Below are 27022 nucleotides of genomic sequence, written 5' to 3'. Positions count from 1 at the left end.
TGCAAGGGATTAGGCCTGTGGCTGTGAAGAGAGGGGCATGGGTTCGTTTTTCTTGTTTTTCATCCACTACTGTGTTTCGTTCTTGCTCCCTTCTTTATTTCCCTTCTTATTTATTCTTCTATATCTCTCTAATATATTAAATGTAAGTCGCACTTGAACGCAATGGTTAACAACGCTCCTATCTTCTCATGTTTTAACGATCCTTTAACATGCAGCCTACACGGCCATGCTTAAGTGACTGATCTGCAAATGTTTTTTTTTGCTCATTAAGCACACTGCTTAGAAAAAACAAGCGAGTCTGAAAGCTATCGACCAATATTTTTCGTACATATCCAGTTCAATAGACAACAGAAACAGGCGTCGGTAGCGCAATGGATTAGGCCTGTGGCTGTGATGAGAGGGGCATGGGTTCGATCCTGAGTCGTGGACGAAAAGGACGCATCGTTTACTGGGATAAAAAATCGGTGAGTTGGTTGTCTTTTTCTTCCCCTCTTCATTTCTTTGTTTTTTTTGTTACTTATGTCTTCTTTTCATTCTTTCTTTATTACTTTATCTTTTCTTTCTTTCTCCATTTCTTTCTCTCCCTCTCGTCGCACTTGAACGCAATGTTTAGCAGCGCTCCTATGTTCACATGTTTTAACGATCCTTAAGAATGCAGCCCACGCAATCATGCCTAAGAGCCTGCTCGGTAAATGTTTTTTTTCAGGCCCAAGTAGGGGAGGAAAAGGATGTACAATGTGCACGGAAATAGATTTGGGATTTGGTTGTAGAAGCTCGTTTTAAGCAAATTCACTGCGCTCCTTTAACATAGCGCACCTTAATCACAGCAATGCCAAAATTGTCGCTCAACCAAAAGTTGCTGTTAAATAAGGTAATGGACGCCAAAAATACTCGTCGGTAGCCTAAGAGGTTAGAGCTGTGGATGTTAAACGAGGGGCAAGGGTTCGAACCCGAGTTGCCACGAAAAGTCCTATATTCTTTTAAACCTGTTCGGATATGATTTTGTGATGCTTATGCGGGCTTGCTAGTCTATATATTAATTCTAAATCGAATGCTATACCACCATGTATAAGCGCCTATCTTTACATGTTTTAGCGTCTCCTAAACATGCAGCCTAGCGTAATGCATGCATCCTATACCACCATGTTTAAGCGCCAATGTTCACATGTTTTAACGGTCCTTAAACATGCAGCGTGTTCTGTGGCTTGGTTTTATTTGTGTGCGTGCGTGTGTCCGTGAGCATGCATGCGTATGTGTGTGCTTGTATGTGTGTGTGTGCTGTTTTCGGTTTTGGGACGTTCAATTCGTTTTCGAACGTTTGATTAGTTTTCGAACGTTTGCTTGCTTTTCAAACGTTCAGTTTGTTTTCGAACGTTCTTTTTACTCGACCGCTTACGTCTATGTGACTCTGTTTGTGTGTGTGTGTGTTTGGGACCTTCAACTGATAAAACTTAACTGACGTTAACCATGGCTTGGAATACAACCACTGAATTTTTTCCTTGTGCGTTTGTGTCTGAACCTTTTTGAGCGCGCGCGTGTGTGTGTATGTAAGTGTGTTTGCGTGCACGCGTGTGAGACCTTGAGTTTTTGACATTTAACTGAGGTTAACCGTTACATTGAGTTGCTTTAATGCAATACTGATTGTTCTTTTTACATATTATCATTCCTTTTTGCATATCCCAGATGGTCAACGATTTGGTAAGCATCCATTGGTGATTAAAATTAATTTGGGTGGGCAGGTGTTAACTGGTCTAAAGGTTTGTGAGGTTTTGCTCAGATTTTTCTCATTGTCTCAGACTCTTATCCTGAAATCCAGTTATCCTCCTGACTTTTCTTCGCTAAAACTTTTCTTCGCTTTTCTTGGCTAAAACGTTCTTCGCTTTTCTTCGTTAAAGATAACTTTCAGAAACGACTGCTCTACCAATAAAAGGACTGCAGCAAAGCTTTAAAGCTGAGATCACAAAATTTGAGCAGCAAAATATGGTTGCTGTTGAGCGGTTGCAGACGGCATTGAATTATTCTGTCTATAAAACGAAAAGCCAAGAGTCTGACAGACGGAAACTCAAAAAGTTGAGCAGGGCCTTAAGAAAGTGCCCCGAAATAGATAGATTAAGAGCCACTATGAAAAAGACCTTTTTTTGCTCACTTTCCTCGCTTTCTTTTCTCACTTTCTTTTCTCACTTTCTCTTCTCACTTTCTTTTCTCACTTTCTTTTCTCACTTTCTCTTCTCACTTTCTTTTCTCACTTTCTTCTCTCACTATGTTTTCTAACTTTTTTTCTCACTTTCTTTTCTCTCTTTCTTTTCTCACTTTTTTTTCTCACTTTCTCTTCTCACTTTCTTTTCTCACTTTCTTCTCTCACTTTTTTTCTCACTTTCTTTTCTCTTTTGTTCTAACTTTCTTTTCTCACTTTCTTTTCTCACTTTCTTTTCTCACTATCTTTTTCTCACTTTCTTCTCACTTTTATTTTTCTCACTTTCTTTTTCTCATTTTCTTTTTCTCACTTTCTTTCTCACTTCCTTTTCTCACTTTCTTTTCTCATTTTTGCCTCCCTTTTTTCTCACTTTCTTTTCTCACTTTCTTTTCTCACTTTGTTTTCTCACTTTCTTTTCTTAGTTTCTTTTCTCACGTTCTAATCTCACTTTTCTCTTTTTCTTTTCTCACCTTCTTTTCTCTTTTTTTCCTCACTTTCTTTTCTCACTTTCTTTTCTCTCTTTCTTTTCTCACTTCCTTTTCTCACTTCCTTTTCTCACTTTCTTTTCTCACTTTCTTTTCTCAGTTTCTTTTCTCACTTTCTGTTCTCACTTCCTCTTCTCACTTTCTTTTCTCACTTTCTTTTCTCTATTTCTTTTCTCACTTTCTTTTCTCAATTTTTCTTTTTCTCTTTTTTTCCTCACTCTCTTTTCTCACTTTTTTTTTCTCACTTTCTTTTCTCCTTTTCTTTTCTCCTTTTCTTTTCTCACTTTCTTTTCTCACTTTATTTTCTCACTTTCTTTGCTCACTTTCTTTTCTCACTTTCTTTTCTCACTTTCTTTTCTCACTTTTTTTTGCTCACTTTTTTTGCTCACTTTCCTTTCTCACTTTCTTTTCTCACGTTTTTTTCTCACTTTCTTTTCTCTTTTTTTTCTCTTTTTCTTTTCTCACTTTCTTTTCTCACTTTCTTTTCTCTTTTTCTTTCACTCTCTTTTCTCGTTTTTTTTCTTACTTTCTTTCCTCAATTTTTTTTCTCACTTTTTTTCTCACTTTCTTTTCTCATTTTTTCCTCATTTTTTCTCACTTTCTTTTCTCACCTTCTTTCCTCACTTTCGTTTCTCATTTTCTTTTCTCATTTCTTTTTCTCACTTTCTTTTGTCACTTTCTTTTCTCACTTTCTTTTCCCACTTTCTTTTCTCAATTTCCATTCTAACTTTCTTTTCTCACTTTCTTTTCTCACTTTCTTTTCTCACTTTCTTTTCTCAATTTCTTTTCTCACTTTCTTTTCTCATTTTCTTTTCTCTTTTTCTTTTTTCACTCTCTTTTTTCGTTTTTTTTCTCACTTTCTTTTCTCTTTTTCTTTCACTCTCTTTTCTCGTTTTTTTTCTTACTTTCTTTCCTCACTTTTTTTTCTCACTTTTTTTTCTCACTTTCTTTTCTCACTTTCTTTTCTCACTTTCTTTTCTCACTTTTTTTTGCTCACTTTTTTTGCTCACTTTCCTTTCTCACTTTCTTTTCTCACTTTTTTTTCTCACTTTCTTTTCTCTTTTTTTTCTCTTTTTCTTTTCTCACTTTCTTTTCTCACTTTCTTTTCTCTTTTTCTTTCACTCTCTTTTCTCGTTTTTTTTCTTACTTTCTTTCCTCACTTTTTTTTCTCACTTTTTTTCTCACTTTCTTTTCTCATTTTTTCCTCATTTTTTCTCACTTTCTTTGCTCACTTTCTTTTCTCACTTTCTTTTCTCACTTTCTTTTCTCACTTTTTTTGCTCACTTTTTTTGCTCACTTTCCTTTCTCACTTTCTTTTCTCACTTTTTTTTCTCACTTTCTTTTCTCTTTTTTTTCTCTTTTTCTTTTCTCACTTTCTTTTCTCACTTTCTTTTCTCTTTTTCTTTCACTCTCTTTTCTCGTTTTTTTTCTTACTTTCTTTCCTCACTTTTTTTTCTCACTTTTTTTTCTCACTTTCTTTTCTCATTTTTTCCTCATTTTTTCTCACTTTCTTTTCTCACCTTCTTTCCTCACTTTCGTTTCTCATTTTCTTTTCTCATTTCTTTTTCTCACTTTCTTTTGTCACTTTCTTTTCTCACTTTCTTTTCCCACTTTCTTTTCTCAATTTCCATTCTAACTTTCTTTTCTCACTTTCTTTTCTCACTTTCTTTTCTCACTTTCTTTTCTCAATTTCTTTTCTCACTTTCTTTTCTCATTTTCTTTTCTCTTTTTCTTTTTTCACTCTCTTTTTTCGTTTTTTTCTCACTTTCTTTTCTCTTTTTCTTTCACTCTCTTTTCTCGTTTTTTTTCTTACTTTCTTTCCTCACTTTTTTTTCTCACTTTTTTTTCTCACTTTCTTTTCTCATTTTTTCCTAATTTTTTCTCACTTTCTTTTCTCACCTTCTTTCCTCACCTTCGTTTCTCACTTTCTTTTCTCACTTTCTTTTCTCACTTTCTTTTCTCACTTTCTTTTCTCAATTTTTCTTTTTTCTCTTTTTCTCCTCACTTTCTTTTCTCACTTTCTTTTCTCACTTTCTTTTCTCACTTTCTTTTCTCCTTTTTTTCTCCTTTTCTTTTCTCACTTTCTTGTCTTACTTTCTTTTCTCACTTTCTTTTCTCACTTTCGTTTCTCACTTTCTTTTCTCACTTTCTTTTCTCACTTTCTTTTCTCACTTTTTTTGCTCACTTTCTTTTCTCACTTTCTTTTCTCACTTTCTTTTCTCACTTTCTTTTCTCACTTTCTTTTATCACATTCTTTTCTCACTTTCTTTTCTCTTTTTCTTTTCTCACTTTCTTTTCCCACTTTCTTTTCTCTTTTTCTTTCACTCTCTTTTTCCAATTTTTTTCTCACTTTCTTTTCTCACTTTTTTTCTCACTTTCTTTTCTCATTTTCTCCTCATTTTTTCTCACTTTCTTTTCTCATCTTCTTTCCTCGCTTTCGTTTCTCATTTTTTTTCCTCAATTTCTTTTCTCACTTTCTTTTCTCACTTTATTTTCTCACTTACTTTTCTCACTTTCTTTTCTCGCTTTTTTTCTCACTTTCTTTTCTCACTTTTTTTTCTCATTTTTTTTTCTCACTTTCTTTTCTCACTTTCTTTTCTCTTTTTCTTTTTTTCACTCTTTTTTTTCGTTTTTTTCTCACTTCCTTTTCTCACTTTTTCTCACTTTTTTCTCACGTTCTTTTCTCATTTTTTCCTCATTTTTTCTCACTTTCTTTCCTCACATTCGTTTCTCATTTTCTTTTCTCACTTTCTTTTCTCACTTTCTTTTCTCACTTTCTTTTCTCTTTTTCTTTTCTCAATTTCTTTTCTCACTCTCTTTTTTCGTTTTTTTCTCACTTTCTTTTCTCACTTTTTCTCACTTTTTTCTCACTTTCTTTCCTCATTTTTTCCTCATTTTTTCTCACCTTCTTTCCTCACTTTCTTTTCTCATTTTCTTTTCTAACTTTCTTTTCTCACTTTCTTTTGTCTTTTTCTTTTCTCACTTTCTTTTCTCTTTTTTTCCTCACTTTCTTTCTCACTTCCTTTTCTCACTTTCTTTTCTCATTTTTGCCTCCCTTTTTTCTCACTTTCTTTTCTCACTTTCTTCTCTCATTTTGTTTTCTCACTTTCTTTTCTCACTTTCTTTTTTCACTTTCTTTTCTCACTTTCTTTCCTCTTGTTCTTTTCTCTTTTTCTTTTCTCTCTTTTCTCAATTTCTTTTCTCTTTTTCTTGTCTCGTTTTTTTTCTCACTTCCTTTTCTCATTTTCTTTTCTCCCTTTTTTTTCTCACTTTTCTCACTTTCTTTTCTCACTTTCTTCTCTCATTTTCTTCTCTCACTTTCATTTCTCAATTTACTCTTTCTTTTCTCATTTTCTTTTCTCATTTTTTTCCTCCCTTTTTTCTCACTTTCTTTTCTCACTTTCTTTTCTCACTTTCTTTTCTCAATTTCTTTTCTCTTTTTCTTTTCTCACTTTCTTTTCTCACTTTCTTTTCTGACTTTCTTTTCTCACTTTCTTTTCTCACTTTCTTTTCTCACTTTCTTTTCTCACTTTCATTTCTCACTTTCTTTTCTCACTGTCTTTCCTCTCTTTTTCCCCTCACTTTCTTCTTCCACTTTCTTTTCTCTTTTTCTTTCCTCACGATCTTTTCTCACTTTCTTTTCTCACTTTCTTGTCTCACTTTCTTTTCTCACTTTCTTTTCTTGCTTTTTTTGCTCACTTTCTTTTCTCACTTTCTTTTCTCACTTTTGTCACTTTCTTTTCTCACTTTCTTTTCTCTCTTTCTTTTCTCTTTTTCTTTTCTCTTTTTCTTTTCTCACTTTCTTTTCTGACTTTCTTTTCTCACTTTCTTTTCTCTTCTTTTTTTACTCTCTTTTTGTTTTTTTCTCACTTTCTTTTCACTTTTTTGTCTCACTTTCTTTTCTCACTTTCTTTTCTCACTTTCTTTTCTCTTTTTCTTTTCTCAATTTATTTTCTCACTCTCTTTTTTCGTTTTTTTCTCACTTTCTTTTCTCACTTTTTCTCACTTTCTTTTCTCAATTTCTTCTCTCACTTTCTTTTCTCAATTTATTCTTTCTTTTCTCATTTTCTTTTCTCATTTTTTCCTCCCTTTTTTCTCACTTTCTTTTCTCACTTTCTTTTCTCACTTTCTTTTCTCACTTTCTTTTCTCCCTTTCTTTTCTCACTTTCTTTTCTCACTTTCTTTTCTCACTTTCTTTTCTCACTTTCTTTTCTCACTTTCTTTTCTCAGTTTCTTTTCTCACTTTCTTTTCTCACTGTCTTTCCTCTCTTTTTCCCTCACTTTCTTCTTCCACTTTCTTTTCTCTTTCTCTTTCCGCACGATCTTGTCTCACTTTCTTTTCTCACTTTCTTGTCTCACTTTCTTTTCTCACTTTCTTTTCTTGCTTTTTTTGCCCACTTTTTTTTCTCACTTTCTTTTCTCACTTTTGTCACTTTCTTTTCTCACTTTCTTTTCTCACTTTCTTTTCTCTTTTTCTTTTCTCTTTTTCTTTTCTCTTTTTCTTTTCTCACTTTCTTTTCTGACTTTCTTTTCTCACTTTCTTTTCTCTTCTTTTTTTACTCTCTTTTTTCGTTTTTTTCTCACTTTCTTTTCACTTTTTTGTCTCACTTTCTTTTCTCACTTTCTTTTCTCACTTTCTTTTCTCTTTTTCTTTTCTCAATTTCTTTTCTCACTCTCTTTTTTCGTTTTTTTCTCACTTTCTTTCACTTTTTTTCTCACTTTCTTTTCTCATTTTTTCCTCATTTTTTCTCACCTTCTTTCCTCACTTTCGTTTCTCATTTTCTTTTCTCACTTTCTTTTCTCACTTTCTTTTCTCATTTTCTTTTCTCACTTTCTTTTTTTTTCCGCACTTTCTTTTCTCACTTTCTTCTCTCATTTTGTTTTCTCACTTTCTTTTCTCAATTTCTTTTTTCACTTTCTTTTCTCACTTTCTTTTCTCTTTTTCTTGTCTCGTTTTTTTCTCACTTCCTTTTCTCATTTTCTTTTCTCACTTTCTTTTCTCACTTTCTTTTCTCCTTTTTTTCTCACTTTTCTCACTTTCTTTTCTCACTTTCTTCTCTCATTTTCTTCTCTCACTTTCTTTTCTCAATTTACTCTTTCTTTTCTCATTTTCTTTTCTCACTTTTCTCACTTTCTTTTCTCACTTTCTTCTCTCATTTTCTTCTCTCACTTTCTTTTCTCAATTTACTCTTTCTTTTCTCATTTTCTTTTCTCCCTTTCTTTTCTCACTTTCTTTTCTCACTTTCTTTTCTCACTATCTTTTCTCACTTTCTTTTCTCACTTTCTTTTCTCACTTTCTTTTCTCACTTTCATTTCTGACTTTCTTTTCTCACTGTCTTTTCTCTCTTTTTCCCTCACTTTCTTCTTCCACTTTCTTTTCTCTTTTTCTTTCCTCACGATCTTTTCTCAATTCTTTTTCTCACTTTCTTTTCTCACTTTCTTTTCTCACTTTCTTTTCTTGCTTTTTTTGCTCACTTTCTTTTCTCACTTTCTTTTCTCACTTTCTTTTCTCACTTTCTTTTCTTGCTTTTTTTGCTCACTTTCTTCTCTCATTTTCTTCTCTCACTTTCTTTTCTCAATTTACTCTTTCTTTTCTCATTTTCTTTTCTCACTTTTCTCACTTTCTTTTCTCACTTTCTTCTCTCATTTTCTTCTCTCACTTTCTTTTCTCAATTTACTCTTTCTTTTCTCATTTTCTTTTCTCCCTTTCTTTTCTCACTATCTTTTCTCACTTTCTTTTCTCACTTTCTTTTCTCACTTTCTTTTCTCACTTTCTTTTCTCACTTTCTTTTCTCACTTTCTTTTCTCACTTTCTTCTCTCATTTTCTTCTCTCACTTTCTTTTCTCAATTTACTCTTTCTTTTCTCATTTTCTTTTCTCCCTTTCTTTTCTCACTTTCTTTTCTCACTTTCTTTTCTCACTATCTTTTCTCACTTTCTTTTCTCACTTTCTTTTCTCACTTTCTTTTCTCACTTTCATTTCTGATTTTCTTTTCTCACTGTCTTTTCTCTCTTTTTCCCTCACTTTCTTCTTCCACTTTCTTTTCTCTTTTTCTTTCCTCACGATCTTTTCTCAATTCTTTTTCTCACTTTCTTTTCTCACTTTCTTTTCTCACTTTCTTTTCTTGCTTTTTTTGCTCACTTTCTTTTCTCACTTTCTTTTCTCACTTTCTTTTCTCACTTTCTTTTCTTGCTTTTTTTGCTCACTTTCTTCTCTCATTTTCTTCTCTCACTTTCTTTTCTCAATTTACTCTTTCTTTTCTCATTTTCTTTTCTCACTTTTCTCACTTTCTTTTCTCACTTTCTTCTCTCATTTTCTTCTCTCACTTTCTTTTCTCAATTTACTCTTTCTTTTCTCATTTTCTTTTCTCCCTTTCTTTTCTCACTTTCTTTTCTCACTTTCTTTTCTCACTATCTTTTCTCACTTTCTTTTCTCACTTTCTTTTCTCACTTTCTTTTCTCACTTTCATTTCTGACTTTCTTTTCTCACTGTCTTTCCTCTCTTTTTCCCTCACTTTCTTCTTCCACTTTCTTTTCTCTTTTTCTTTCCTCACGATCTTTTCTCAATTCTTTTTCTCACTTTCTTTTCTCACTTTCTTTTCTCACTTTCTTTTCTTGCTTTTTTTGCCCACTTTTTTTTTTCTCACTTTCTTTTCTCACTTTTGTCACTTTCTTTTCTCACTTTCTTTTCTCACTTTCTTTTCTCTTTTTCTTTTCTCTTTTTCTTTTCTCACTTTCTTTTCTGACTTTCTTTTCTCACTTTCTTTTCTCTTCTTTTTTTACTCTCTTTTTTCGTTTTTTTCTCACTTTCTTTTCACTTTTTTGTCTCACTTTCTTTTCTCGCTTTCTTTTCTCACTTTCTTTTCTCTTTTTCTTTTCTCAATTTCTTTTCTCACTCTCTTTTTTCGTTTTTTTCTCACTTTCTTTTCTCACTTTTTTTCACTTTTTTTCTCAATTTCTTTTCTCATTTTTTCCTCATTTTTTCTCACCTTCTTTCCTCACTTTCGTTTCTCATTTTCTTTTCTCACTTTCTTTTCTTGCTTTTTTTGCTCACTTTCTTCTCTCATTTTCTTCTCTCACTTTCTTTTCTCAATTTACTCTTTCTTTTCTCATTTTCTTTTCTCACCTTTCTCACTTTCTTTTCTCACTTTCTTCTCTCATTTTCTTCTCTCACTTTCTTTTCTCAATTTACTCTTTCTTTTCTCATTTTCTTTTCTCCCTTTCTTTTCTCACTTTCTTTTCTCACTTTCTTTTCTCACTATCTTTTCTCACTTTCTTTTCTCACTTTCTTTTCTCACTTTCTTTTCTCACTTTCATTTCTGACTTTCTTTTCTCACTGTCTTTCCTCTCTTTTTCCCTCACTTTCTTCTTCCACTTTCTTTTCTCTTTTTCTTTCCTCACGATCTTTTCTCAATTCTTTTTCTCACTTTCTTTTCTCACTTTCTTTTCTCACTTTCTTTTCTTGCTTTTTTTGCCCACTTTTTTTTTCTCACTTTCTTTTCTCACTTTTGTCACTTTCTTTTCTCACTTTCTTTTCTCACTTTCTTTTCTCTTTTTCTTTTCTCTTTTTCTTTTCTCACTTTCTTTTCTGACTTTCTTTTCTCACTTTCTTTTCTCTTCTTTTTTTACTCTCTTTTTTCGTTTTTTTCTCACTTTCTTTTCACTTTTTTGTCTCACTTTCTTTTCTCGCTTTCTTTTCTCACTTTCTTTTCTCTTTTTCTTTTCTCAATTTCTTTTCTCACTCTCTTTTTTCGTTTTTTTCTCACTTTCTTTTCTCACTTTTTTTCACTTTTTTTCTCAATTTCTTTTCTCATTTTTTCCTCATTTTTTCTCACCTTCTTTCCTCACTTTCGTTTCTCATTTTCTTTTCTCACTTTCTTTTCTCACTTTCTTTTCTCTTTTTCTTTTCTCACTTTCTTTTCTCTTTTTTTCCGCACTTTCTTTTCTCACTTTCTTCTCTCATTTTGTTTTCTCACTTTCTTTTCTCAATTTCTTTTTTCACTTTCTTTTCTCACTTTCTTTTCTCTTTTTTTTGTCTCGTTTTTTTCTCACTTCCTTTTCTCATTTTCTTTTCTCACTTTCTTTTCTCACTTTCTTTAGTCCTTTTTTTTCTCACTTTTCTCACTTTCTTTTCTCACTTTCTTCTCTCATTTTCTTCTCTCACTTTCTTTTCTCAATTTACTCTTTCTTTTCTCATTTTCTTTTCTCACTTTTCTCACTTTCTTTTCTCACTTTCTTCTCTCATTTTCTTCTCTCACTTTCTTTTCTCAATTTACTCTTTCTTTTCTCATTTTCTTTTCTCCCTTTCTTTTCTCACTTTCTTTTCTCACTTTCTTTTCTCACTATCTTTTCTCACTTTCTTTTCTCACTTTCTTTTCTCACTTTCTTTTCTCACTTTCATTTCTGACTTTCTTTTCTCACTGTCTTTCCTCTTTTTTTCCCTCACTTTCTTCTTCCACTTTCTTTTCTCTTTTTCTTTCCTCACGATCTTTTCTCAATTCTTTTTCTCACTTTCTTTTCTCACTTTCTTTTCTCACTTTCTTTTCTTACTTTTTTTGCTCACTTTCATTTCTCACTTTTGTCACTTTCTTTTCTCACTTTCTTTTCTCTTTTTCTTTTCTCCTTTTCTTTTCTCACTTTCTTTTCTGATTTTTTTTCTCACTTTCTTTTCTCTTCTTTTTTCACTCTCTTTTTTCGTTTTTTTCTCACTTTCTTTTCACTTTTTTTTCTCACTTTCTTTTCTCACTTTCTTTTCTCATTTTTTCCTCATTTTCATCTCAATTTCTTTTCTCACCTTCTTTCCTCACTTTCGTTTCTCATTTTTTTTCTCACTTTCTTTTCTCACTTTCTTTTCTCACTTTTTTTCTCACTTTCTTTTCTCACTTTCTTTTCTCACTTTCTTTTCTCACTTTCTTTTCTCACTTTCTTTTCTCATTTTCTTTTTCACTCTCTTTTTTCGTTTTTTTTCTCACTTTCTTTTCTCACTTTTTTTTCTCACTTTCTCTTCTCACTTTCTTTTCTCATTTTTTCCTCATTTTTTCTCACTTTCTTTTCTCATTTTCTTTTTTCACTCTCTTTTATCGTTTTTTTTCTCACTTTCTTTTCTCACTTTCTTTCCTCACTTTCGTTTCTCATTTTCTTTTCTCTTTTTCTTTTCTCTTTTCTTTTCTCACCTTCTTTTCTCACTTTCTTTTCTTTTTTTCCTCGCTTTCTTTTCTCACTTTCTTTTCTCACTTTCTTTTCTTATTTTCTTTTCTCACTTTCTTTTCTCACTTTCTTTTCTCACTTTCTTTGCTCTTTTTCTTTTCTCTTTTTCTTTTCTCTTTTTCTTTCCTCTTTTCTTTTCTCACTTTCTTTTCTCACTTTCTTCTCTCAATTTCTTTTCTCTCTTTCTTTTTTCACTTTACTATTTTTTTTCTCATTTCTTTTCTTATTTTTTTCCTCCCTTTTTTCTCACTTTCTTTTCTCACTTTCTTTTCTCACTTTCTTTTCTCACTTTCTTTTCTCACTTTCTTTTCTTACTCTCTTTTCTCACTTCCTTTTCTCACTTTCTTTTCTCTTTTTTTCCTCACTTTCTTTTCTCACTTTCTTCTCTCATTTTCTTTTCTCACTTTCTTTTCTCACTTTCTTTTCTCACTTTCTTTTCTCACTTTCTTTTCTCACTTTCTTTTCTCACTTTCATTTCTGACTTTCTTTTCTCACTGTCTTTCCTCTCTTTTTCCCTCACTTTCTTCTTCCACTTTCTTTTCTCTTTTTCTTTCCTCACGATCTTTTCTCAATTCTTTTTCTCAATTTCTTTTCTCACTTTCTTTTCTCACTTTCTTTTCTTACTTTTTTGCTCACTTTCTTTTCTCACTTTTGTCACTTTCTTTTCTCACTTTCTTTTCTGATTTTCTTTTCTCACTTTCTTTTCTCTTCTTTTTTCACTCTCTTTTTTCGTTTTTTTCTCACTTTCTTTTCACTTTTTTTTCTCACTTTCTTTTCTCACTTTCTTTTCTCATTTTTTCTTCATTTTCGTCTCAATTTCTTTTCTCACCTTCTTTCCTCACTTTCGTTTCTCATTTTCTTTTCTCACTTTCTTTTCTCACTTTCTTTTCTCACTTTCTTTTCTCACTTTTTTTCTCACTTTCTTTTCTCACTTTCTTTTCTCACTTTCTTTTCTCACTTTCTTTTCTCACTTTCTTTTCTCATTTTCTTTTTTCACTCTCTTTTTTCGTTTTTTTTCTCACTTTCTTTTCTCACTTTTTTTTCTCACTTTCTTTTCTCACTTTCTTTTCTCATTTTTTCCTCATTTTTTCTCACTTTCTTTTCTCATTTTCTTTTTTCACTCTCTTTTTTCGTTTTTTTTCTCACTTTCTTTTCTCACTTTCTTTCCTCACTTTCGTTTCTCATTTTCTTTTCTCTTTTTCTTTTCTTTTTTCTTTTCTCACCTTCTTTTCTTTTTTTCTTTTCTCACCTTCTTTTCTCACTTTCTTTTCTTTTTTTCCTCGCTTTCTTTTCTCACTTTCTTTTCTCACTTTCTTTTCTTATTTTCTTTTCTCACTTTCTTTTCTCACTTTCTTTTCTCACTTTCTTTGCTCTTTTTCTTTCCTCTTTTCTTTTCTCACTTTCTTTTCTCACTTTCTTCTCTCAATTTCTTTTCTCTCTTTCTTTTTTTACTTTACTACTTTTTTTTCTCATTTCTTTTCCTATTTTTTTCCTCCCTTTTTTCTCACTTTCTTTTCTCACTTTCTTTTCTCACTTTCTTTTCTCACTTTCTTTTCTCACTTTCTTTTCTTACTTTCTTTTCTCACTTTGTTTTCTCACTTTCTTTTCTCAGTTTCTTTTCTCACTTTCTTTTCTCACTTTCTTTTCTCACTTTCTTTTCTCACTTTCTTTTCTCACTTTCTTTTCTCACTTTCTTTTCTCACTTTCTTTTCTCACTGTTTTTCCTCACTTTTTCCCTCACTTTCTTCTTCCATTTTCTTTTCTCTTTTTCTTTCCCCGCTATCTTTTCTCACTTTCTTTTCTCACTTTTTCTCACTTTCTTTTCTCACTTTCTTTTCTCACTTTCTTTTTTCACTTTCTTTACGCACGAATTTAAGATTACGTAGTATGTGACGACGTCATCTATTGTAATAGATTGTTAATGTTCACCTCCAATTATGATGGAGGTAGATTGGCCAAGTCCTTCACTTGGACACGTTTGGACTTTTCATTTCCAGCTTTCGCGCTCCCAGTTGGTCGGCACTTGCAGCACATGTAATCCCCTCGGGGCTTTCAGCTGTAAGTGCTGCAGCTCTTTTGAGTATGGGGGAGATGAATCGCTCATTCGTGTTTGGGTGTTTGACTTGGATTTTATAGGTAATTTGGCAGTATAAAATGTGATCTCGAAAGATGCGATTTTTTTCGAAAAATTAGGATTTTATTCTCATCCGCTCTTCGCCTGTTTTACCACACCTTAAACATTTAGATTATTGTTTTATATGAGTTATGCTCTGCCATCATGTAGGAGTCCGTGAGCGGTCTTAGCGGTACTTAAATATGCAAGATAGCTCAGCCAATTAAGTCTTTAATCAAAAAATTGGTGTTACTTGGTGTAATATACTAAACCAAACACATCGGTAACGTAACGTAATACCTGTGGCTGTTGAACGAGGGGCATGGCTTACAGCTCGAGCTGGTACGAAAAAAGTCTCAGTTTTAAACCTATTCTTTTAAATGATTTTCTTGCGATGCTTTTGCGGGCCTGCTAGTTGTTATTCAATACTGAGCCAGATTTGTTGATGAAGGCTATAAAACCAGTTTATAATTTCAGGCTCAGATGTCTTCTTTATGAAAATAAGCGAACATAATTTAATTGAGTTCTTTTGCTTCTCTAAATGAAAAACAATCTTTCCGGTGTTCGAAAACAAACGTACCAAAGACGGACCAGCAAGGACCAATGGATATTTAACAAATTGTGTTAATTGCTTCTGAGGTGTTCTTTTCTATAAACCTATACGGCTCAGATCTCAAGAATTCAATGCATCTCATGTTCTCTCTCCTAGGGTTAAACTTCAGACTGCTTTTCGCTTACTATGCAAATAGTTCGTAGTTTCAATATTAAACAACTGCTATTTATGCTCAAGTTTGTATAGTTTTACGGTTCATAAATTGCGACTAACTCTTTGGTAACGTGGTTGATAAGAAACAATTAGATCCACAAGATCAAAAGTTAGAAAAATGGCAGAAGGGGGTATTGATTTTACACTCTGCACTGTTTGCCTTGAGACTTTAAATAATCCCCGGATGTTGCTTTGTGGCCATTCGTTCTGCACAGATTGTTTGAAGGATATCCTGATTGGTGAATCCAGACGCTGTCCTGACTGTGGGGCTCAAATATCTGACAAATCAGTGGAAGAGGACTCCCCAATCAATTATGCAGCTGTTGCTGTAAGTGATTTCAATTCAGATCCCGTAATGAAAATGAATAATATAGCTAGAATTTTCCTTGAGAAGTTAAAAAATTCACAGCAGTTATTCACTACATAATTTTGCGTTGAAAAGGTAGATTTTTTACAACTAAATTCAACCCGCTCGGTGAGAAATTTCTGTAAGATAAATGCAGTAAGATTTCTAAATTGTTAACGCTGGTAACCGCTCCTCTTACATAAAGTTGCGTTTCAAAGCATAGATCTTGCATAATTTTGGCATTTCTGTGTGAAGATATTCAATTATTATTCTCTCTAAGTAGATGTTGCATAAATTCATCGCTTAAAGTTATGCTTTGATCTTACATAATTTAGCGCTTAATTTAGCCATCAGATTACATATAATGAACCCTTAACTTTTTTGTTGATCTTTAATATAACAGTCCGTAATTTAACGTTGGTTTTGCTAAAAATCGAATGTTTCAAAATTTTTCAGTCAGATAAAAATTTTGGTGTAGCTTGTCCAGGGAAAAAACTGTCCCTCAAAAAACTCATTTCGAACTGCTCCAATATTCCACATACAAGCCTCTCCCAATTCACCTTTCCCACCAAGCGTACTTCCCCGCACCGGAGCTACCTTTCCTCAACCCTACGTACTAGGTTTGCCCACTCCCTTAAGCCACTTACTTACCCCCGGCTCCAACCCAATTTTTATGATATTTTTGCGGGCACCTTTATTCCTTTTCTCTTATCGCAAAACTTATTTGTTTAAATTCCGATGTAAAATCTACGCAAATTTAAACGCTAAAATATGTAATATGAAACGGCAAATTTCAATGTTGAATTTATGTAAGAGCTACACTGAGAAACGTCAGCGTTTATGTCAACCCAAAATAATATTAAATTAACGCAAAAGTTCGGCTCAAAATTAAGTAAGATCTACGCTAAAATCAACGCAAATTGATATAAGATCAACGTTGAATTCAACCGAAAATTATGTAAGGTCTACGCTTAGAAAAAACATTTTCTTTTCAAGGCCTGAAGAGTATTTGTTACATAGTTCCAACTTTTAATACGTAGGCGTTTTTTAGCGTTGACCACTAAGGCCGCGAATATTTTTTCCGGAACAAGAAACTGATAATTATCGTAATTAATTTGAAGATCGAATCTACAACTGAAGAAGCAGAAATTTTTCTATCGGTTGTGATGTTGATGAGGTGACCAGAAAGGAAAAAGAAAGACCTAACAAAAATTCGTCTTTTGGTTTGCAAATCTGAGCTCACATCAAGCAGATCAGATCAAAAATTATATAGCTGATAAGAACAGTCTATCGGAACATTGTTTTATTCGATTGCAAAGATGAGTGAGCAACTGTATGTAAAGTAACATCAACACAAAAAAGCATCGTTTACTTACACCCAAATCTAGCTTGATCTTTTTAAAAGCTAATTGTCTGAGCCGATTTTTGACTCAGATTGGTAACCGATACGTTTTTGAAACATAAAAATATTAAGCCAAAAAAAGCGCAATAGATTTAGTATATTAGTAGGCCCAACGAAAATCATTCTAAACGAACTTTTTCCAAGCTTTCTAAGCCAAATAGAAGAGGTTTTATGTGCATTCAATCTTTTTGTAAAGCATACATGGTTAAGAAATTTCGTAATCTTTTCTCGCTGGATGGATCGAATAAATTGTTCATTTCCCGCTTTATTTAAATAGCGCTTTAGATAGATTGTTCACTTAGTTTACTCAGTAACATCCTCTTGCCCGGAAGAAAATGTTTGGAGGATCGGTACAAGCTTAACGAGCGGGCGGACGAGCGATCCGGACGACGTGCGTACGACGGCGGAGCGGGCGATGCTGTTGGAGCCGAAACGGAGTTCTTCAACTCGAGCAGTTGGATAGTAACCCCTAGGGTTGCTTTCTTCAACGATCCAAACTAAAACACCAACCTTGAGGTGATGCTCGGCCGGCGTTTGCCACTTAGCTCTACGGTTCAGCGCAAGTACATACTCTTTAAGCCAATGTGTCCAAATTTCATTGGCGTAGGACTGTGCACGGGCGTACCGCTTACGATGATCGAACTCGTCGACGACAACGATGGACGGAATTCCGGTTGCTTGGTTACCGAGTAGAAAACGGTTGGGTGTTATTGCGCCTAGGTCGGACGGTTCGGCGCTTACGGGCGTTCAGGGATATGAGTTTAGTGCGTATTCGACCAGACAAAAAGTAGTGTTCAACACCTCATCTCTGAGGCGACGCGTACCGTGGATAGTGTACAGTACTCTTTTAAAACTACGATCTAACCTGCTCCAGATGCCACCTTGGTGTGGCGCACTGGGTGGATTGAACCTCACTTAATGCCCTTACGTGCATGTTCGGCGGCAATGTTAAGCGTATTCCATTTTTCCATACTTTCACGGAGCTCTTTCTCCGCTCCAATGAAGTTCGTACCATTATCCGACCAAATCATAGCAGGAGTACCCCGACGGGAGACGAACCGCTCCACTCCCATTACACAGGAACTAGTGTCCATGGACGGGACGACTTCAACATGGACACACGATTAGTGAGACAAGTGAAGAGAAATCCCCACCTCTTCTCGGTAGTCCGACGAACTGTGACGTAGAATGGGTCGAAGTAATCAACCCCGGTGTTGGTAAAGGGAGGAGACTGGTGTGCGAGTCTCTCCTTTGGGAGGTCTGCCCTGATAAGTTGAACGTTTGCTGCACGGAACTTTCTACACAAGACGCAATTTGATTTGATGGAACGCAGTTTGGAACGTAGTTTAAGGATGGAATAAAGTTCCTGTACCTTTGACCGTAAATAATCGATGCCCTGATGGTGGTTCTTCAAGTGAGTATGCCGCAGGAACAATTTAATAAAAGTATGAAGCTCATCCAGCACGATAGGATGCTTAGTGTCAAAATCAATCTCCTCTAGCAGTCGGAGTCGACCAGAAGAACGGATGAGACCATGAGGCCCAATACACTGATTAAACTGAGCAATGCGGCTATTCTTCTTAACGGATTTATTGTCAAGAAGATCCCTTCTTTCGGTATTAAAGGACTCTCCTTGAACCAGGTACTGGAGATGACGCTCTGCTTCGTCAAGCTCAACAGGGTCCGCTATGCTGCCCTCTACGGTACGGTAACTTTCATGAGATGGTAAAAGACGGAGAGCATATGCGGTAACACGAAGTAGTTTTTGATAAGAACTGAACTTATCAAACGGTATTAGATTAATGCTTTGTTCCTTAGGGGGCTTGGTTACGGATGCGGCTAAAGATGAGATGGAGTCATCATCTTGTTCCTCGGTAACAACGCCGAGCTTGATAATATGAACGACGTCAGTATTTGGTACAAAAGGGAATTGCTTAGTTCTCAAGAAGTCGGGACCCCTCGGTGAGCTACTGGATTGCAAAACTTCACGCGTGCCAGCATCTGCCGGATTATCACAAGTGGCAACGTGGTTCCATTGGTCAACGCTGGTGTTCTCCAGGATTTCACAAACACGATTTGCAATGAAGATGGGGTGTTTGTTTGTTGAGTTTATCCACTGCAAGACGATGGTACTATCTGTCCACATAAAGACTTTATCCACGGTAACCGTTAATGCTCAACAGATTTCCCTTTTTAAACTGGCAGCGAGGAGAGCGGCTTGTAATTCCAACATAGGAACAGTCATTACCTTCATAGGTGCAACACGGGCATTGCCCAGAACAAACGCCAGCTCTGTTGTAATCTCCGCGGAAATACAAGTTACTTGAGCCCTAAGAAAACCTACTGCACTGAATACGTCTTGCGAGCTATCACCAAAAATGTGGAGATCAAGATGTTGGAATGGTCCTGAAAATTAACTTCTTGGTATAGTGATCTCAGCTAACCGCGGCAGTTCAACACACCAGGCAAGGAATCTGTCAACTGTGTCTTTAGGTAACTCGTCATCCCAACTTTGTCCATTGACACGCCAAATGTCTTTCAAGATTAACCCCGAGCACCAACAGTAAACGATGCGACAAGACCAATTGGGTCGTAGAAATTGACACTAGACTTAAGAGCTTGTCAGTTAAATACAGCGCTTGGTCTTAATGTGGGGTCCTCCCGCCACAAAAAGCGCAATGATGGCTGATCACATGGGAACATTCCAACTTGGAGAAACATTCCCTCGATGTCGGCGGATACGGCAAATGGGTGTTGTCTGAACCGTAGGAGTACACAGATTAGGTTTTGTAGTAAGTCAGGTCCGGTGAGTAATGACTTATTAAGAGATGCTCCATGGAAATTAGCTGATCCGTTTAGAACCCTACGAACCTTGCCCGGCTTGTTCGGGTTAACAACCGGATGGTGTGGTAGGTACCACTCCCGTTCCGTGCGGCTTTCCACCTTGTGATCATCTTTGACCCTTACTAAGTAGCCCCTGTCTAAGTCCTCTTTGATGGTATTCGAGTACTTTTCCCTTAAAGTCTGATCTTTCGTTAGCCGCTTTTCCAAAGATTTTAATTGAACCAGCGCTGAGAAATAATTGTCCGGCAGTTTGATATGGTCTTCAGTCCATAGCATTCCGACATCGTACCTTTTTCCATTATGCACTGTGGTTTTTCCAAGAATATCATACGCACGTGCATCCGCGGTGGATCGAGGGTCTACTTGCTTAAGTGCGCCGTACGACTCCATGTCGTACCAAGATTTTACCTGACTAGCGAGTTCAAAATCCGGCTCCCTATTTGCTTTAAAACAACTCGAGACTAACCTGAAGATGAAGGTAGAGGGCCGCTTAGAACCCAAACTATGGGTAAGAGAATAGCGAAGGGTGAGCACTTCTCGTCGCAGCGAAGTACTCTAATGGTCGGATGGCATGATACACATCCTGTCCCAGTATCATCTCGATGTTTCCATAGCAATACGTAACTGGGTCTAGAACTGCTAGGTGCCGCTATGTTTCCTGAAGTGCTTTAATGTTGAGGACATCGGCGCCTACATTCAAATCTTCCTTCACGTATGGGCTGATTTTAAATGGTTCAAATGCATGGTTGTCGCGTGGTGTTACAATTAGTTCAACCAACTTAGTGTCTACAACCTCCTCGGTGTTTATACCCTTGTCTGTCAGTTTCAATGCTGTACAGTGCAAACCAAGTCTATTTGCAAGATCATTGGACACCCAAGAGTTACCGCAAGCGGTATCGCACAAAACTAAAGCCGTCGTATCTTTACCAGAAGAGCTCTTCAACTGTAATTCAGTCACCTGAAGGAGGCTTTTTGCATTACTCACAGATTACAAAGTGGTGGTCTTACGCGATGATTGGACACAAGGCAGTTTACTTTGATTTGCGACAGCATTAGAATTACTATTGTTGGTTGAAGGGGATTTTGACGGAAAAACCATCTCAGCTCCATGATGAAGTGTATTGTGGGAGCTGTTGCAACCGTTCTTCCTGCATTTCCTAGGACTTGGTCATTGCCTGAACATATTCTTTTCTCTCAGGCATGAAAAGCACAGTTTTGCTTCCGCCACTACCTTTGCTCGCTGATTGGAAAATTTTCTTTGAATAACCTACACTCCCAGATGCGGTGGTTACCTTTACACACAATGCAGCGAGGGATAGGAGGCGTTGCCGATGTTGAGGCTAGTCTCTGATTGCCCTTAGTTTGTGTATTAGCAGCAAAAGTTCTTGAGGCAACTTTGGCCTTGACTACTGAGTTGTTGTTAACCTCAGTTCTTGGCTTCTATGTAGTTTTTCCAATCGTTGAGGTCAAGGAGTGTTGGTTTAACCCAATGTTTCTTCACTGTGAAGAGTGACCACGACACTTTCAGATTGGGCGGAAACTTTTGTACAGCAGTGTTAGGAAGTGAGACGCTCGTAATGTCTGAGTCATATGAAAGTGAATTAAAGACCCCAACAAGACTTGAAATTGTTGCAGAATAGTTTATGATGTTATCACTATTGTGCATCTTTAGTGGAGGAAAAGAGCTGAGTTTGTGTAAGTGTGCACTGACTACTGTCTGGGGTTGACCAAACTTACGTTCAAGTGTCTTAAGTGCATCCTTATACATTACAGCACAGTATGCGAACTCAGCGATGGTGGTTTTAGCTTTTCCAGTTACAAGAGTTTTCACGTATGTTAACTTGACATCATCAGTCAACGACTGTGAGTCTATGGCACTTTTAAATTGTCCGAAACATTCATGCCACTGCAGGGGATCACCATTATACATTGACAACTTCCATTTGGGCAATGGATCGTTCTTCTTACAAGTGATTGCGTCCGCCAACTGCTTTATCAAGTCCGTGGAGTCCAATGAAGGAGCCGACGGTGTGAGATGCGGCGGGCCAACCCAACACAACAGTTTCGGAACGGTAGCTCAATACGTTGGCTGAATGATCGGAGTGACAAAGGTGGGTGCGGTACCTGTGGAAAAACTAAATGGATTTGCTTGCATGAAGTCTGAGGTTATGTAATTTTGAGGCCCTGCTGCTGCTTGTACATGAGAGGAGCGGAGCGATGTAGTTATTTGAGGGTTGATTCACGGGGCCGGTTGTACGGTGTATAAGTTTGCGATTGTACGTACAAGTGGTACTGCATTAGATGAGATTGGGGCGGAGAAACGCCAGATGTTTCAATCCGGAGGATTGGGAGCTGCGTGGCTTTTAGGGATAAAGTGTTGGGGCTGGTACCTCTTTGGTGGGGGCGGTGGATGAATAATTTATGGTACACAAACGTTTGCGGAGGAAATGAATTGTGCAGGCGGAGATGGGGGTAAAGGGATTGAAAATTTTCGCCACTGGGGTATTGGCGTGTAGTGGGATTGCTTGTGGCGGCGAGGAAGCAAATTGGAATGATGGTGTGATTAACGGGAAATGCGGTGGTACGGGGTTTAGAACGGGGGATGGGAGGCTGGTACATTTATGTGTGCTTGTGGCGGATTAAGTGCTAGCGGAGCATTAACGACTGCATTTAAAGATGGCGAATGCGGAGGGCTGACTAAATTCAACTGTCCCGGCAAGCTCGACCTGCGAGGGAATTGACGATCTAACTGTGAACCATCGAAGTGCATTGTTGCTTGAGACAGTTGCCGGGCTGTGTTTGTGGCGTTTAGTTGAGTTGGCATACCAAAGTTTATTGGTGGTGATGGAAGCATATATTGAGGCTGTTGCTGCTTTTGCATGATGTTGCTTGCATTGTGTGCATCATTGGTTACATTGTTTCTACTACTTGGTTCTTGCGGCTCCTGGACAGGGAGATTGATGTTGGCCTCAACCTGACCATGTGTATTGAGATTGGAATTTAAATTTGGAAGTTGAGTTGAAGGACGTTGGACAATTGCTTGGTTGGATTGGGCGATGGAACCAGAAAAGTGCTACTCGGTTCATTTGCTACATCTGCCAAGTTTCCGGCCGGTAACAAATTGATCCAATCTTGAACAAGTTTCTTGCTCTTGACTGAACTTCTTTCCGTAAAGAGCTTGCTTGTTTTGCCTGTACCAGACCCGTCTGATGATGGTTTTGTCATCAGCTCAATTTCCTCCAGGGCTGCAGCAGCTATCTTTTGCGATGTTCTTCCTCAAGCTGCTGTATTTCCAATTTTTGCAATTGCGATTGTGCTTCAATCTCAAGCCGCTGTCTGACAATGCGCAGCTCTTCTTCATGTTGTTTCTCAAGTTCCGCCCTTTTCATTCTAGATATTTAAAATTCTCGTTGACGCTGACTTGATTTTTTTGTGGAAGTCACGTGTGAACCTGATCTTGAATGGTGAGAGGTATACTGCTCTGCTGTCTCTTTGTTTTGGACCGAATTGAGATACCCTCGAGTAGCAGCAATGAACTCGTCGGTTTTCTTTGTTACAGTCTCTAACCAATTTTCAAGGTTCTTACAGGCAGCATATGGATCTTCAATCTTTTTTGCCAGATCAAAAAGCTCTTCATTCTTATCAACTTCTTCAGTAAAAGCATCTTTGCACTTCACGTTTGACCATAACTTACCTGTCTTATCCACAGCATTGTTAATTTCGCCATAGATGTTATTAAGTTCAGCCTCTAATTTTGCCCTTGCACTATAAAGTTTGTTGAATTCGTCCTGCAATGTTGCCATGATCTTATGAAAACCGGAACCAAAAGTTGAATTTGGTACTAATACAAAAGTACACACACACAGCAACACAACACAAATGGGTTAAAACGAACTCTAGTGTGACGGTTTGCCTAGCAAACCGCCAAAGAGCAAATATGTTCGTCGAGTACAATAGTACCCGGCGAAAGAAGGAAAGAACGGTGAGCGCACAAAGCGCGATAGGGGACAGAACGGGAGACGGGACGGACGGCGAGAGATGCCGAACGAGTACCGCTCGAAACGGGAAACCAGACGGACAAACGGGAGCGTCGGGCGAACAGCGCGCGACGAAACGGGAAAACGGTACGGACGAGAAGCAAACGTCGAGTGGGTAGCGAGCGACGGGACGAGAAGCCGGGATAGAACGGATGGGAGATGGTAAACCACAAGCGAAAAGGTGGGAAGATCAATGCTAGCAGACCACAGCAACAAACTCAATCAAACAAACTAGCCGTAACTCCAGAATAAACATAAGTCACACCCTAGAAAGAGGGAGAGGAGCTACTGCCAGGTAAACTAGCACAAAACATTATGGGCTTTATATACGGCATCAAAACATCAAACAATTTACGGCAACGAAGTAGTATAACCCAATTCAAAAAGGCCAGGAAATTTAATAGCCGTAACTCCAGAACGAATTTAGGTCACACCCTAGCAAACCACCATACCCAGACTACAGAAGTGCATATTACCAAAATTAATAAAGCTACAACAACTTGCTAGAAGACAAGTGTGGTGAAATTCACGAAACAAACCAGCCGTAACTCCAGAATGAACTTAAGTCACCCCATAGCGAGGAACGAGACTAAACAACCAGCCAGCATACTAGCAGGGAAAATTTACTACAGCGAAAACGCAACATACTACATCATACAAGAGATTAACGGGGGATAGAAAGAAACACGGTGACATGGAAACAAAAAGACGGAAACTGAAAAATGAAACCAGATAATCTGCGGAACGGCAGGTAGTGTATAACTCAAAAAATGGGGAGAGCGAAAAATTTAGTAAAGCGCTATTGGAGAGAACCAATCACAAACTAACCCGTAACTCGTGAGTAAACTAAGTCACATCGCCAGTCAGCGGGTAGACTCCCACAACAACGCAACACTAACTGACATTCAGTTTATCAAAAGCTTGAGTGAGTTCCGCCTCCTCGAACACATGACGGGTGCGAAGCGTTTTCCGACGGCGCTTAGAGAGCTTTTTTGGTCGGGAGCGTTTTATCAGGGAGCGGAGTTTGTTCTTATGTGCTAACACTATAGTGAGTGTTTTCAGCTTAAGCGCAGGCTTTTGGTGTAATGCTCTGTACTCTTTATGTAAATTAGGATCTTTTTGTTTACGTTTAGACACAATGTCTTTCACTATGTGGATGGTAATTAGAGTACTACGCTTGAGATGATCGTAAAAATCAGGAGATCCCTCTCAGGGGCAATACACTATAGCTTCTATGCGCTCCTGATACTCTTCAAGCACTGCAATAAGCTGCGGAGGTGTTAAAGGCTTATTGTTGTTACTGCGATGACGGGACAATGAATTGTTCACCACATCATGCCATATAACTAGCGTCGTTTTATCGCGGAAGAAATGTCTCAATTGGAACTGAGCTGTTTTTGTACTTTCACCGCGTTAGGATTGAAACTCAGACCCGGTAATGCGTAAATTCCTTTTTTATATTGGTCTTGTAACGCTTGAGGCAAAGTTTTTATGGCATGATGCAGTGAACTGGCAGCTTAAAAAAACCATATAATGTTTTTTACAACATAACTGATGTGAGCTTTGCTCAGACTCCGAACCTTTGTGTTAAATTCACAATTATCACGACTTTCCAAGGTTGAGCGCTTATTTGGAAAAAAAACCTGAGTTTTTTTCCAAATTTGAAATGGATCAAATTGTTCTTTTTTTCTTTTAAATTGACAATTTTAAGCCTTTATTGCATCCCGGATTAATAACCTTTTTCTATAAATTTCTAAGAAATTTTCTCACAATTGGTCAATTTCTTCAAACTTTTTTTTTGCTTCGCGAGATATAAGGCGTATACAGCTTTTTTGCAATTCAGAGATACCAAAACGTACTACTGCTAATTGTTCAAAAATCGGCCAAATTTTTTCAAATTTGATGGGTTTTTTTGACAAACAAACAAAAATGGGGTAGGTTATCGGTGACGGGGGATAAATGATAATACCAGATTATAGTAAATGAAACCGAATAAAAATTGAGGGTGGTTGCTAAATTTGCCGGTTTAATAAATTTAGAGCGTCAGAAAGAAATAGTGAGTTCAGTCGAGTCTTAAATTTTTTTTCGTGTTTTAGACTGTGAATCTCTTTTCCTGTGAATCATCACGTACAACTTTGAGAGGTTGATCCACAGAAGACAAAGTGTCCGCATATAAATCAGCACAAGGTCCACCACTTCGCTCAAATTTTGCACCATAAATTGAGGTTGTTGTCTTCGTATAAGATCCAAAGCACAGCCTAATTTGTCATCCAATAACCGTTACCTTTATACCCAAATTACGTGCTGTTATAATTCAGTCAACATCTCATTTACGCTCAGACCATTGACCCGGCATTGAGTCCCAGTCCCACCCAGAAAGGCCACTTGTCACTCTGTGAAATGTATCCAGATGAAAACACCATGTTGACTAAGGCCTCGATTGTTATTGGTCCGTCCACTGACACTCAAAGATGACGCCACTGCCTTTGTTTTCCCAATCGCAGACTTTTGAACATTGTGTACGACAAGTTTAAAGGAATTCCGTTCGGGGCGATGCAACAATTTATTCAAGGGTGTCAGTTAATTGTTTTATAGGATTTTCACAACGATTAGGCTAAATAAAATGCCGAACAAGCGTTTTTGTTTTAAACGAAAGGTGGCTCAGTAAGGAGCGGCACCAACGATATAGCTGATAAGAACAGTGTTTTTTTTTCGATTGCAAAGATGAGTAAGCAACTGTATGTAAAGTAACATCAAGGCAGAAAAGCATCGTTTACTTACAGGCAAATCTAGCTTGATCTTTTTTAGCAGGTAATTATCTGAGCCGATTTTCGGCTCAGATTGGTAACCGATACGTTTTTTGAAACATAAAAATATTAAGCCTAAAAAGAGCGCAATCGATTTAGTATATTAGTAGGCTCAACGAAAGTTATGCTAAACGAACTTTTTCCGAGCTTTCTATGCCAAAAAGAAGAGATTTTATGTGCATTCAATCTTTTTGTAAGGCTTACATGGTTAAGAAATTACGTAATCTTTTCTCGCTGGGTGGATCGAATAGATTGTTCATTTCCCGCTTTATTTAAATAGCGCTTTAAATAGGTTGTTCATTTAGTTTACTCAGTAACAAATTAACAAAAGATTGCTAAAATTTGTTGTCCATTTCAATATCACATTTTAGAGCGGTTTTGCATAATCATATATGGTTGCATATTGTCCTTACTTTATTTCTTAGTGCGCTCTAACTATGAAACAAACAAATATCACAAATGCTCCTATTCTGCTCACCAAGCGTTCATATTTGATCCTGGTTTGACTACCAAGAATTGTACAATTTTGTTTGTTTAATTTTTGTTATTAATTGTCACTGAATGGGCATCAGCTTTTGATTACCTGGTATGACCGCAAATTTGGACGCTATGTGTGCGAATAAGTCTATCGGTATGACTAAAATTTTTAGTTTTTCTAAAGTCAGGTTAGACCTGTAAATGCTTTTCAAAACGCTTGCAATTCCTTCTGCGTTTCACTGACAAATAGATTTGTAAAATTGGATGAAAACCATTGTTATTGCTTTAGCTCACCCAAATAGTCAAAAGATACTTTTCATGCAGTATCTATAACCGGAGGTTTTG

The 27022-nt window shown here is 36.6% G+C and overlaps 1 protein-coding gene across 1 annotated transcript; it reads left to right on the top strand.

Moving 5' to 3' along the window:
- Positions 1-14852: 14852 nt before the first annotated feature.
- Positions 14853-25756, top strand: LOC142358338 (E3 ubiquitin-protein ligase TRIM56-like). The gene is made up of 2 exons (XM_075409756.1): positions 14853-15092; positions 25490-25756. The coding sequence occupies exons 1-2, from the start codon at positions 14883-14885 to the stop codon at positions 25538-25540; spliced, it is 261 nt and encodes an 86-aa protein (XP_075265871.1). The 5' UTR covers positions 14853-14882; the 3' UTR covers positions 25541-25756.
- The last annotated feature ends 1266 nt before the right edge of the window (positions 25757-27022 follow it).

The sequence above is a fragment of the Convolutriloba macropyga genome, unplaced genomic scaffold, assembly GCF_964194025.1.
Source record: "Convolutriloba macropyga unplaced genomic scaffold, txConMacr16.3 SCAFFOLD_962, whole genome shotgun sequence".
In the NCBI taxonomy this organism is placed as follows: domain Eukaryota; kingdom Metazoa; phylum Xenacoelomorpha; order Acoela; family Convolutidae; genus Convolutriloba; species Convolutriloba macropyga.
This window is presented reverse-complemented; position numbering and strand designations above follow the sequence as displayed.

Excerpts from the sequence above, each read along its gene's own strand:
- LOC142358338 (XM_075409756.1), top strand. The coding sequence starts at position 14,883 with ATGGCAGAAGGGGGTATTGATTTTACACTCTGCACTGTTTGCCTTGAG. Across the intron at positions 15,093-25,489 it reads TCAATTATGCAGCTGTTGCT|ACTGTGAATCTCTTTTCCTG; the intron begins GTAAGTGATTTC and ends TTCGTGTTTTAG.